Consider the following 12,897-nt stretch of genomic DNA (forward strand, 5'->3'; position numbering starts at 1 on the left):
CATCCCCTGCAGAATTCAGTAAGGTCTTGGTCATCCCCTTCAATGACAAAGATCCTGCACCACTCTCCACTGTGGTGGTGTGATTTTAGGATTATGCTCCTTTATCACCAGTACCTCCCCGATCAAAACACAGATCAGATGTCCATCCAGTCTTCAGATATGCTGCATTTACCAATGCCCAAAGGAGACCATAGTGAAGCCTCCAGTTCTGTTGTGGTTGCACACCAAGCCTAGCCCCTCCTCCTGACTTTGTATTTCCCTTTGCTCCCTGGTAAAATACCTGCTCTTACCAGAAACAACTGCTCCAGGAAGCTGGGATTGTCAGATCTAAACCCATCCCTTGCTCTGTGCTCTCAACTTACTTCAGGTGGTACTTAAAAGTATCCTGGCACTTGCTTTCCAACAGGAACAGGAATGCATGAGAGCCACACCTCCTCTTTGTGCCCCAGCCAGGGCTGGGTTTATCCAAATCCAGACACAGTGCCGATGCTTTTAAGAATGGATACTACATAAAGGTATTAGTGAGATTAAGTGCTGTTACCTTAACCTTGGCTGTCAGGCATAACTGATCCGAGTGGGCACCAGCCAAGTGGAACCATCCTCCAATCCAAGCAGTTTTACCAGCTTTTATTAGAAACACCAGCACATTTCAAGTTTCCTCTTTTTGATCACAAATATAGTATTCTTCCTCTTTTTTAAGTACACAGCATGAGACACAGCATTAGGGCTTTCCATCCTTTTTTGTTCTTTTTACAGCACTTTCTTTAGGACAAGCTTTGGGTTAGTGTTCACTGACCTCACCCCAGCCCCAGATTTTGACATCTTGAATTGCTGAAGACAATGGTATGGGCAGATGAATCCAATGGTGGTGAAAAAGATGCAACAGTGAAGAGTTTGCCAGTAAAGTTTAAGCGGAGACCCTCTACAGTTAAAAAGAATGAAGCAGCGCCACAGCACACTGCTCTTTGCACAGGATGGGGATACGAGTTGAGAGAAATCCTTTTGCTATTGTCCCTCAATCCTGCCCCAACATTGTGCCAATAAAACCAGTAAGGCTGGAGGAAGCCAGGAGTGCCCGGTGCTCCTGCTGGGGCAGGATACCTTCCCAGGTCTGCTGCAGATCCTGTGCCAGGCGTGTATAACCTTACGGGCTGAGGGGTGGTGGTTACGACCAGCCATGGTTTTAGGTCACACCTACAAGGGGGAAAGTTTCCCAGGAGCTTTTAGCTCTGAGAAAGCAATTCACTGAGGGGGAGAAGGAACAAGTAGCCCAGGGACATGAGGGCATGGTGACAGGATATTAAAGGGAACATGTACATGATTTGTTATTTTTTATTCCACAGAAAACCCTCAAATCTAGACTCAGAGTTAACAGCAGAAAAATAGTGTTAAAGTCAATAGGTTCATATTTTACTGTAGACTAAATAAATTAGCCTAGAATTAACTCAATACTCTCTATTTTCCTTTCATTGGTGATCCTTCTCTAAATTAATGCAGTTTTTAAAAAGCAACGGCTATTAATAATTTATTCCAGTTAACCCTTATGGATGAACACCTGCAAATAGTCAATGGATGGGAACCATTGCCCTCTCCTCTCCCTCCCCGAAAAGGAAACAATCACTAAAGGGTGTTGTAAAACAGACATGCTACCTACAATACGCCATGGATCGTGCCACTCCTACCGCTGCCTCTGGCTGCTCTGTGTAATGAGTGAATATTCATAGCTATGTCTTACAAAGAACATGATCCAAAAAATATATAAATAAATAAAAACCTTAAACATTCTTACATGGATTTTAAAGAACAGAATACATGTTAAAAACTTCAGTAATTTATATCAATTTTAAGCAATACTTTATATACAATGGAAAAAAGACATGCATAGTCCAAATACAATGTTGAAAACAGCATTTTCATAACAAAAAATCCAAACACTAAGTGTTAATACCATGTACATGAACTCAAGAAGGACCACCCTTTTTGTCTGTTGCACACAGTTTATTTAACAATATGATATTATAAGTAAGAAATGAGTTTTTTGTTGTGTTTTTTTTTTTTTTTTTACCATTCTATACAGTGATTGAATCTTCTTGGATTTTCTTGTTTATAGTAATTATAGCGCTTGCATGATTTACACTAGAATTGCTTTTCCTCATTTCAAGTTTCACACAGAAGAAAGAAAGAAAAGAATGCTTCTTCTCTATTCAAATCAGCACGGTCTAAGAGTGATCATCCCTATTTTCATCTAAAACCAGTTTTATCAGAGAAACAAAGCAACAATTTCTACATCTGCAAGACAAGGATTTTGGCATTGGCCAATGTGTGTTTTTGTGTGCAAGAGTCCATTCCTATCTTCCCAGGGGTAATACTTCAAATGCCTGCAGAGTTCACTATAGAAAAACAAAAATCTTCCCACAACGTGTCAAAGTTACTGGGATACATTATAATGTTGCATTATTTCAGGAAACAGTTTCTGAATATTATTTTTTTCTTCTTTTAAACGCAAATGTTTAAAGTCTTGAAAATACAAATAAAAAATATGACTATAATGAACTTGTTTTCCCCATTAAAAAAAAGGTATGAGTCAACAGCAACAAAAAAATAAAAACCAAAAAAACCCACAAAAGAGACCAGATATTTTAACCGCCTGGCTTTAACAAAAAAATATATTCTTTGTATTGTTTTTTTTCTCTTTTTTTTTAAACAGCAATTCATTCTTCCATGTGTAGGAAGCAGCAGTTCCATCCAGGATTCAAAACAACCCAGATGTCTGAATTTTCAGTACAAAACGTCCAAGAACACGAAAGGAAAAACAAAAACTGAAACAAAAAAGTGATGCTCCCATAATGCTACAAACCCTCCACAAATTTTTCTAGTGTGTCCCCGGTGGTGTCACCGACCAGAGACAATTCGTTAGACAACGCACTCCTGTTCGGGGTGTTTAGTTGTGGAAGCATTGCACTCTGTTCTGGGTTGCCCAAGTGTCCCTGATCCATAGAGCTAGCCATAGTAACTGAGAGTCCTGGGTGGGGGGAACCAGTCTGGGGAGAGACGTGGTGAGGTGACGGTTGGGGCTGTATCCTGGGTGACGGGCTGGAATGTGGTGGCTGGGACTGGGGACGGGGAGACTGAACAGGTGCTGGGGACCGCACCTGGTTGCTGAGGGAGGTGGCGATCTGCTGGCCAGGGAGATGAGACGCCTGCGGTTGTCCTGAGAGCATGTGCTGCTGCGGGCTCATGGGGTTAGGCTGCCCGGGGGACCCTATCTGCTGCTTCATCTGCTGCTGTTGCAGGATCCGCTGCTGCAGTGCTTGCTGGATGTTGGGTGTGCCGTCAGCCCCCATGCCGGGCTGGCCCATCTGGTTCAGCTGTCCCATCTGAGCCATCTGTCCCATGGAACCCCCCTGTATTGATATATGCTGCTGCATCCGCTGCTGCTGCATGGCTTGAGGGTAACCTCCTGGTCCTTGAGGCTGCTGGAACTGGTTATGGCCTGCCATCCCTCCTGCCATGCCAGCCCCTCCTTGCTGCTGCTGCTGCTGCTGCTGCTGCAGTAACTGCCGCCTCAGAATCTCTCTGTACTGCGGACTCATGTTTGCCATGCTTGGGTTGTGACCAGGGTTCATAATATTGATTGCTTGCCCCTGGGGATTCATAGCTCCTATCCCTTGCTGCTGGGGAGGAACACTCGGTCTCTGCACTCCCGCTTGCATCGCGCTCATGTTCTGCAATCCTGCTTGTGCATGCATGCCTGGCTGCTGCATGCCAGTCTGTGGCTGCTGCATCCCAGGCTGGGGCTGTATGCCTGCTTGTGGCTGCATCCCAGGCTGGTTTGCCACGTATTTGGCTGTTCTTTGCTTTATAAAAGCTGCCATAAGCTGGGGGTTGGACTTAAGGATATTAAGAACCTGCTGTTGCTGCTGTGGAGAGCTGGGTGATTTCAAGGTCCTCAGTAAGTCCTGAAGTGCATTCGGGGGGATGCTTCGGGGCGGCTGTTGCACACCCGGCATCCGTGGCCCAGCCACTGCCTGTGGTGTTGCCATTGGCATAACGGGTCTTGCCATTCCTGGCTGCATTGGTTGCTGCTGTGGCATTGGAGGTGACTGCCACTGCCCAGGCTGCATGTTGGACATCACTGGACCACTTACAGGGTTGGGCCGGGGTACATTCATGCTGACTTGCTGCATCTGGTTCACTGAACCCACTGTTGGGTTTACTAGCCCTGGGCGACCCGGAGGCAAACCATTGTTAATGTTGTTGACCCTGTAGAGCTGCTGCTGCTGCTGGGCAGCTTCTCTCTCAATCTGCCGAGCTGCTTCCACTGCGGCTGGTGGAGGCTGAGCTGGAGGTGGAGGTGCAGAAACTGGGTTTGCAGGTTTTCCTGTTGAAACAGTAGTAGGGGGCTGAGTTCTTGACACACTGGGAAAGCCAGCCGGTGACATACTTACAGGGGAAGGCTGGGGCTGGGGAGGAGGCTGCGGTGTTTGCGGTGTACTTGGCTGCTGCGTAGGGGTACCAGGCGTTGCTGAGGTAGGAGAAGGCAAACTTTGCTGAGGCACGTTTCGGGTGTTCATGGTAGCCATCCTTCTGCGCATGAGCTGAGCCTGCTGCAGGCGATGCTGAATCTGCTGCTGCCGAAGCTTGTGTTTTATATTGAGACAGAATGGCACAGGGCATTTGTTCTCTTGGCAGTGTTTGGCATGGTAGCAGCAAAGAGCTATGAGCTGTTTGCACACTGGACAGCCACCGTTGGTCTTGCGCTTGCAGCCCTTGGTGTGTTGGACAACCCGTTTCATCTTCTGGCAGGATGGCAATGAGCAGTTTGCATTGCGGCACTGACAGGCATGGACAAGGGACTGAATGCAGCGCTGGATGCTCAGTCGTCGCGACTCCTGCGGGCTCTTCGACTGCTGCTCTCCTTGGCTGTTGCTCTCATCATCCAGACCCAGGCCCCACTTAACCATCTTGTGGTCATGACTCTTAGTGTTGTAGCAGTTAATGCAGAGGTCGTAGTCCTACAAAGAAAACACAGAGTTTGGTTGTCTACAGAGCACTAACCGTACCAGGAGAAGATGAGAAAAGTAACAGGGGTGCTGGGTGAGCAACATGAGCCTGGTGTGGAAGCACACTCTGGGTTTCAGTGGGTACTCATGCACAGAACAAAAGCAGGACAACAGCCATGAGCTGTCAACAGCCACCTGTTTCAATTTATACCTCATACTCCGAGGGAGAGAAGTGGCTGTGTAGCCTGGAGAGACAGCAGGAGAAGACTTTTGAGGCAGGGAGTGTGGGGCAGCTGAGGACAGAAGCCAGGTCAGCAAAGTGAACCTACAATCACAAGTCTTGACTACTATCAGGAACAACATACTGAGGGGCTGTAATCGTATCTTCATTTTATTACATGAAGTCTGGCAGGAATTTTTTTTTTTTTTTCCCCTTTTGATGTGAGGAACTGGTTACTTTTCTATGATGTCTACCTGGGTAACCTACAGAAGGAGAGCCAAAACCTCCAACTAGTAAGACAAACTTACTGTCACTGCCTAAAAGATTTGGTTTGGTTCTCCATTTAGCTATTCTTAGTGTAATTACTGACTACCCTGAAATTATGTATTTTTTTTTAGATCTCTAAAATGACCCTCAAATCAAATGCTAGTTTCATGCTATGACAGACATAAACCTGAAAACCCGGTCACACCCCCCACATTTTCCTGCCCTGTCTTTTTTTTGGCTGAAGGAAAGGCACTCCCTGACACAGAAGCACCCAGAAGAAGCCTAATGGCCATACTTAATTCCATACTTCCACCACTTAATTCCCCCAGTGTGTATGATCCATTTCCTTCAGTCTTGCCTCAAGAAACCCTGTTTACTGCTCTCCTCAGAGGGATTAATTAAGACTTCCACCACAAACCTGGCAATAACTTGCACTAGGCTGCAGTTATTCAATTTCCTTTTTTTTTTTTTTGGTTCAACTACAGCCAGAAGTCATCACAAGTCCTCCAGAGGACACCTCCTCCTCCTCAAGTCCACCAGTATAACTCTACTCATAATTGCTCTCTAACATAGTTCAGTGAAATTGATCTATGCTGTAAAAGTAGCAGTCATTAAAGGCATTGAGCCAGGTTAGGAAGCAATTATTTGGTCTGATCTGCAAGGCAGGTAACCACTAATGCTGGGCTGAAGAGACAATAATCAAGAGTTGTGGCAGCTCCTCGCCCCGCTTTGCAGCAACTCGGACACACACACATTGTGCTCCTTACAACACAAGGTACCACATATAAAGCAGAACAAAAGCTACCTTGCAGAAAGGTACACTAACTTCTCTTGTGGACATCCATTTAATGTGGATGAGCTAGTGCCCTGCACATTCAGGTTAGTCTGAGTGCAGTCATACCCCACCACTCAGTCCTGAAGATCTTTAACTTAAAAACTTGTCTATGCAGAGGAGCTACAGTGCAATAAATGATGCAGCAGTAGCCATTCTGCAGTATTGGTGTTTTTCATGTCAAGAAACTAAAAGTAGTTAATCTAGATGAAGAGGTACCCCACTGTGGCCGTCACCTTCCCTTAAGGATTCGCAGCCCTTTTATCAAGATAGGCTTAATCTGGAGGAACTTTGGGCAGTATAAAAAAAAAAAAAATATCCCACCACAAACCCTCAAGCGCAGCTGTAGGGCAAGAGAGAGCAGAAGTCTCTGGTGATATCCACCTACCTCACAGACAGTGCAATGCCACCTTGTTTCCACATGATGTTTACACTCATTGCACGTATAGACAAAGCGATCCTGCCCTTGAGTATGTAGTTCTACCAGCATGCAGAGCGTGGACCACTTGGATCGGCGCAGTGAGGAGAACTCCCAGTGCTTATCTCTGGCTAAAGTGAGGAAGGCATCTCGCCCATCCATCAAATCACAGCTAAGTAATGGATCAGGGTCCACAATGGGAGGCAGGGTGTTAATTACAGGCCCAGCATGTAAATGAATCACAAAAAAGACCTGAAGATAAATGGGGGAAAAGAAAAATCAATGAGGTTAGATCATCGTGCAGAAAAAAGCTCATGTTCTGCTGCAGCAATGCTATGCTACAAATGTTATCTAATTAACTTAGTTTAGGCTGATCTCTTCCAATATATTCTTATGACAACAAAAGTTTCTAGTGCAATCACAAGCTTTACTCCTCCTGATTTTTCAGTTCTGAGTATCATCATGCCTGGATTTACATGAATAAAATAATCCCTTTATGCAGCATATTTTGACAGTACCTCTTTATGCTTCTCCATAGTGGCATACAGCTTCTGAGACAGATCATTGGACACGTTTGGCATGCTGGGTTTCTTCTTATTAGCTCTGCTGATGCTACTCTTATTCTTGTTGGTTTTTTTGTTGTTCTTTTTCTTGGCATTTTTGCTGTCACCCTGGCTTCCCTGCAATAAATGCATAGGAAAGATGTTACACTTAGAGCTCTCTCCCATTCACTGTAGCTGAAAGTGAAACGCTTTCACTGTCAATAATAGAGCTTTGTTCCAATGCCTGAAAATTAACAATACTGTGTTAAATATATCCCATCTTCCAGGAAAAATCAAAAGCCAAACTGACAGATAAATTCAAACACTCTTTAAAAAAAAAATATCCGTTTTTAAAGTATGCATATACATGAAATAATTCCTATTTTACACTATTTTTTTCCCTTCTCAAACACTGTACTTCAACTTCCACTGCTTGCTTTATAAGATCTCACAGATACTTGATAAACTGAGTTACAAATAAAATTAACTTAAATTCCAGAAGGGGAGTATTTCGCTTCATTGTGCATTTGGGGTTTCACATATTGCTTGAGCTCTCATTTATTGTATGTTTCTTTGTACTGAACAAATTTAGGGCTAGTACACAGATCAAAACATGCAGGACGTAATACTAACAAAATACATTATTCTGAAGAATTATGATTGCATATGAACTGCAAAAAAAAAAAAAAAATGCCCCAAATCCCCAAAATCTTCACCTGTGTCTAAGTTACAACAACGCAGACCACAGTGACCATATACTGAATACTAGATGTAAGTAAAGAGTAAAAAATAGCAGATGATGCTATTCAGATGACCTGTGGAAACAGAAATAACATTCAGACTTCATGTCCTTGGAAAATAAAAACCCAAGGTCTCAGCAGGGAGCTCACCACTCAATACAAACCCCTCTCTAACTGCTAGAATATTAAAACAGCCTACTGAAATACTCTGATATATATATATACATGCAAGAAGGTTTCATGAACACTATGTACAAGCAAACACAGGCTTTATCCGCAAGCACATTTATTCAGAGAACATGAAAATATTCCAACTGAAGCAATTATACATATACACTGTTGCCATCCTTCCATTCCATTAATTAGGCCTAGATAGGAACTGCTTGTCCAATTGTGTTTTTTTCTGTAACTAATTTTATGAACTTTTTTTGACCAGACCTGTTTGGAAAGTAGAATTATACTATTTTATGGGAAACCAGACAGAGCAGTTAAGTGATTTGAAGGTATTCAGAAATGAGTTATTGTACATTCCCACTTCATCTTCTCTGCAACCCAGTTGGAATTAGGACATGTCCTGCTTTGCCTAAGCATTTTACAGTGCCAATGGATTTGAAAATTTGAACACCAAAAGGGAGAACAGATTGAAACTTAGGTTAACAGTGTAAGTTTTTTTTCTACTGCACCTTTAGCGAGTTTATATTTGATCAATTGTACAAAGCTATTCCAACATCAAAAGCATTAAGTGGGAACATAAGGATGTTAACAGTCAAGGCTACATCTTCTCACTTTGGGCAGACAGCCTGTACCAGTTCCACAGTTAGCTGTGCTGGGCTTTTGAAAACACCTTTTTTCCCCCTTTTAGACATAGAGGTTTACACTGGTGTTTTCACTGGAAGGGCATGCTATGATTGATTGAAAGTGATACTGTTAGCAAAAGAGCACTGCAACTTAAATTCCAAGCCTTCTGTTTCAGTTACTTTTATACTGCTGTGTTTGTGGAAATATTTCAATATTAACAGTTACATTTAGAAGCAACAAGGCGAAAACTATTAACCTGATGGTTCTATAAAGAACATACCAAAAACTATTAGCTTTGAAGGAGCTGCTAAGGTTTAATGGAAGGAACTTTCTGACCCAGTGAAATTGATGGATTAAGGTCTACCACTCCACATCAATCCCATGTAACACATACTTGTATGCAAATGGCCATGGCTTCTAAGCTGAATGCAGTTTTCCCCCAGTTAAAGCTTCTGGTTCCACCTCAAGCTAGTAGACTTCAGATTTTCCTACTGTATTTATTTTCAAAACACCTTGCTGCAAATCACAAGTAAAGAAGTATAAAAGTGCCAAGACCATTTGCTTACAGATACAATCAAGACAGGAATAAAAATGAGTAATGAAATTCTGGCCAGGACCCAGAAAAACTAAGTTGTTGAGTTTTTGGTTATGCACAGATTGAAAATGCTGGCGAAGGAAAACCAGCACCAGGATCAATGTTTCACATCAATGCAAAGCTTGCAATAAATACTTTGAAATTTCAACTTCCTATTGCCTCAAACAACTACAAATTGCCTTTGCTTAAATAAGAGCAAAACTTAATTCAGCCTTGAAAAATAAAGCATCTTTCAAAATGCACATACTGAAGGTGACAGGCAAAGGTGTGAACCAGAAACTCAACCAAGTAACTGCTTTAAGCAAATGTACAGTGACGATGCAAGCAAATGTAGCTTAAAAGATTTCTCTGAGAACAGAGATGCTGAACTTCTAATTCTGTTAAAAGTACAAAAATAACAAGTCATCAGTATACTATTACCTAAGAGGAAAATCAGAAATTCAGTTAAACGGAACCCTGATTTAACAGCTAATGTGAATGACCCTCTTTTCTCATTTACTGCACGTGAATTCTCTATTAAAGAGTTAATTGTCAGCTTCATGAGCTAGAAGCAAACATAGCGTATAAAGTTAACTCACCTCTGTTGTTTCACTAGCTGCAGTACTTTCTTCCTTTTTCCTTTCTTCCTCTTCCTGCTCCAACTCCTTAATACTTTCTTCCAGCACATTGGGCCAGAAATCACCTTCAAAATAAGGCAGCTCCTTGGCACTTGTCAGCCTGTCCTCAGTTGCTTGCTTGAAGATGTCCTGTTAAGCATATCACACAATGCCAAGAATAAATAAAAACTGCTCAGGAGAGAGAGGGAAACCAGAGACCTGATCCAGTGTTCCACCGAACAGCTGTGTCTCAAAGCCCACAGCCCACCCCTGGCAGGCCTCCTTTTCTGGGTGCTGCTCAAAACCTGGCCTGGCAGTATTGATAACAGCACTCTCCCTGTTTCATCTCAGAAAGACAGCTGCTGAGGCTCTCCTGGACCCCCATCATGCAACGGGTTCATGTTCCTGACATGATGGGAGAGACTACAATACCCCTGGAAAACCTAACCATCCCCTCCCTGGTAACTATGCCAATTAAAAATGAAGCCTACAGTGCCTGGCTTATCCTACACTGAACAAGAGCAGGAACCGTTCTAGTGACAGCAAGTGCGTCACATCCAGCCCTTTCCCTTATGCATTCATAAGCACATAAGCATGCAATGCATGTGGCTGGGCTGTGTACCATAGATACAATGAGCCTGGTAAGTCCAGAAGAATTGCTGAATGCACTGTATATCTATTACACAGATGAATCCTGAAGTCTGGTTGTGGCACAGGGACCATGTGCAGCCTGTGTCGTTCACTAACGGCTGGCTGAATCTCTGGGGGCCACCTGGACAAAAAGACTGGGGACCACCAAGAGGAAGAGATATTCTGAAAAGGAACAGGTACTTTATACAGTTGGTCTGGAGGTGGTTTTTTAAGGTGCACTGTGTTTAACAAGCACATATAACACAAGCCAAGTTTCTTCTCTGGATTAACTTCAAGACCACCTTACCAGAGACAAACAGATTTTCTAGTTCTTTGCTACGCCAGATCAGATGACAAGGCTTACTATACACTGTTCTACTCCACACATTTAGAAACTGTCACTGGCAATCAAAACATCAATTTTTTTCCTGCAATGTCACTACCATTAAGAAACTCTTGTGAATTTTATCACTTAAGAGTGGCAAATGTTACTTTTGCCATCTTTAACATATTTCCTTGGTTACATGTGCAATATTCTCCAGTTGTGAAAATAATCCTTCCTCATGTGAAGAAGCTGTTTTATAAGCAGTTTTTTCATTTTACACTTAGTGGGTCCCATATTCCACCTGATCCTTGATAATCGTCAGAAGCAAACAACTTGTATAAACCTTAACAAGCCAAACAGTTCCTTGCCTAGAAGATTGCAGTGGAAGACAATATACAAAGGAAGGTTCTTGCGCAGCTCTCTTAATGCAGAAACCAAACCTAAAGAACTCAGTCTGTAAGGCAGGACCTCCAGAAAATCTAGAAAAATGAAGACCAGCTGAGAATAAAACCCCTTGTACAACACTACCACAGCTTCATTCACTGTGAAACACTATTAGCTACTTTCAAATAAAAGCCCATAAAAATTAATTCAGAAAGTACAGTAGCAAACCTTGTAGTCATGAATGATTCTCTCAGCAAATGCCTTGTCCAACATCTTCTTATACCATTCTTGCAAACGTTTGGGTTTAGGTATTTTCTGATCAGGTGGATGGCAATGAAAAATATAGTCATCTCCTTCGCTTGGGGGACAGGCCCAGATATGTCCTGTCACATACCTGCATTTCACACACAAGTAAGAAGTCTTAATCATTCTAACATCTTAAAATTAATTCAGACAAACTGAGATACAAATTTGTACCTCCTCCTTTTCCTTTGTTAACAAATGCTGAGGCAATAACCTCTATTATACAAGAGATAAGGCCTGAGATACAATAGGGAAGCTTAAACATCAAGTGAACCTCTGATTAAAAAAAAATATACTGTCAGTTAAAGAATCCTAACACCACGTTAGTGATAAAATCCAAATTTCTGCAGAGAGAAATATGCCTCTCCACAGAGGCATTTGTTCGACGCATCTCAGAGAGGGCAGAAGAGAGACTATCCCAAGTCAAAAGCTACTTAGTCTCCTGAATTAAAAAAACAATACTAAGAAAAAGGGTTTCTTTCTTTACAAAGACCTCACTTACCCAAGTTTCTTCACATACTCCAAATATCCAATGAGGATTTCATGATAAACTGCAGTTCGGAGACAACGGGGGCGGAAGAAATGAATACTATCTAGATATGATATGTACACACGCCTGTAGGAACAAGAAAAGAATGACGGAAAATCATGTATGGCTGAACATCTGTTTTGTCTGCTGAGAACTGACTTTTATTTTAGATATGTATCCAGCCAGACTGAACAAATTAATGATATTATTTAATGCATATTTAGGCATCTTAACATGGTATGAAGAGCTCTCAAAAACAAAAGATGGGTAGCATTTTTTCAGACAGCAAGAATATACAGAAAGGCAAAATTAAATACAGAATACAAAAAATGGTAACATTTTTGCTGTGATATTTGTTTTCCCCTCCCAAGTCATCTGCAGTCATATAGGAGGACTTATTTGTGCCACAGAACTGAAACACATCTTCTGTATTTGCCCAGTAAATGTAGCAAGATGGTTCTCTGTGCAAGAACCACCAGTACAGAAATGAAAAAGTACCTTGTATTTGGAGGGGGACAATCTGAGCCGTACTCCTGTACGTGCATGCCAAAGAAGCACACGTCGACTCCATCTATTTCCTCAAATGCAAACAGAGCTTTGGTACGATAAGGGAAAGATTCTGACATCTCACCAGAATCCACGAATCTGAAGAAGAGTAGTAGGAAGGGGAACAGGAGTTAAAAAAACAAAAACAAACCGCCACCACCAAAAAAGC

General features: G+C 42.4%; 1 protein-coding gene across 9 annotated transcripts in view; it reads right to left on the reverse strand.

Moving 5' to 3' along the window:
- Nucleotides 1–611: 611 nt before the first annotated feature.
- Nucleotides 612–12,897, reverse strand: part of CREBBP (CREB binding protein) — a 95,327-nt gene continuing 83,041 nt past the window's right edge. For all 9 annotated transcript variants that reach the window (XM_057404017.1, XM_057403766.1, XM_057403850.1 and 6 more), the window contains 7 exons: nt 12,681–12,827; nt 12,156–12,269; nt 11,579–11,744; nt 9,994–10,161; nt 7,259–7,420; nt 6,711–6,992; nt 612–5,015 (listed from right to left, as the gene is read on the reverse strand). In XM_057404017.1, the coding sequence (XP_057260000.1) occupies nt 2,850–5,015; nt 6,711–6,992; nt 7,259–7,420; nt 9,994–10,161; nt 11,579–11,744; nt 12,156–12,269; nt 12,681–12,827 (3,205 nt within the window). In that variant the 3' untranslated portion in view covers nt 612–2,849. The remainder of the gene's footprint in view (nt 5,016–6,710; nt 6,993–7,258; nt 7,421–9,993; nt 10,162–11,578; nt 11,745–12,155; nt 12,270–12,680; nt 12,828–12,897) is intronic.

The sequence above is a fragment of the Pezoporus wallicus genome, unplaced genomic scaffold (assembly GCF_028554395.1).
Source record: "Pezoporus wallicus isolate ANWC-B61680 ecotype Strahan unplaced genomic scaffold, APGP_CSIRO_Pwel_v1 contig_8000, whole genome shotgun sequence".
NCBI lineage: Eukaryota > Metazoa > Chordata > Aves > Psittaciformes > Psittacidae > Pezoporus > Pezoporus wallicus.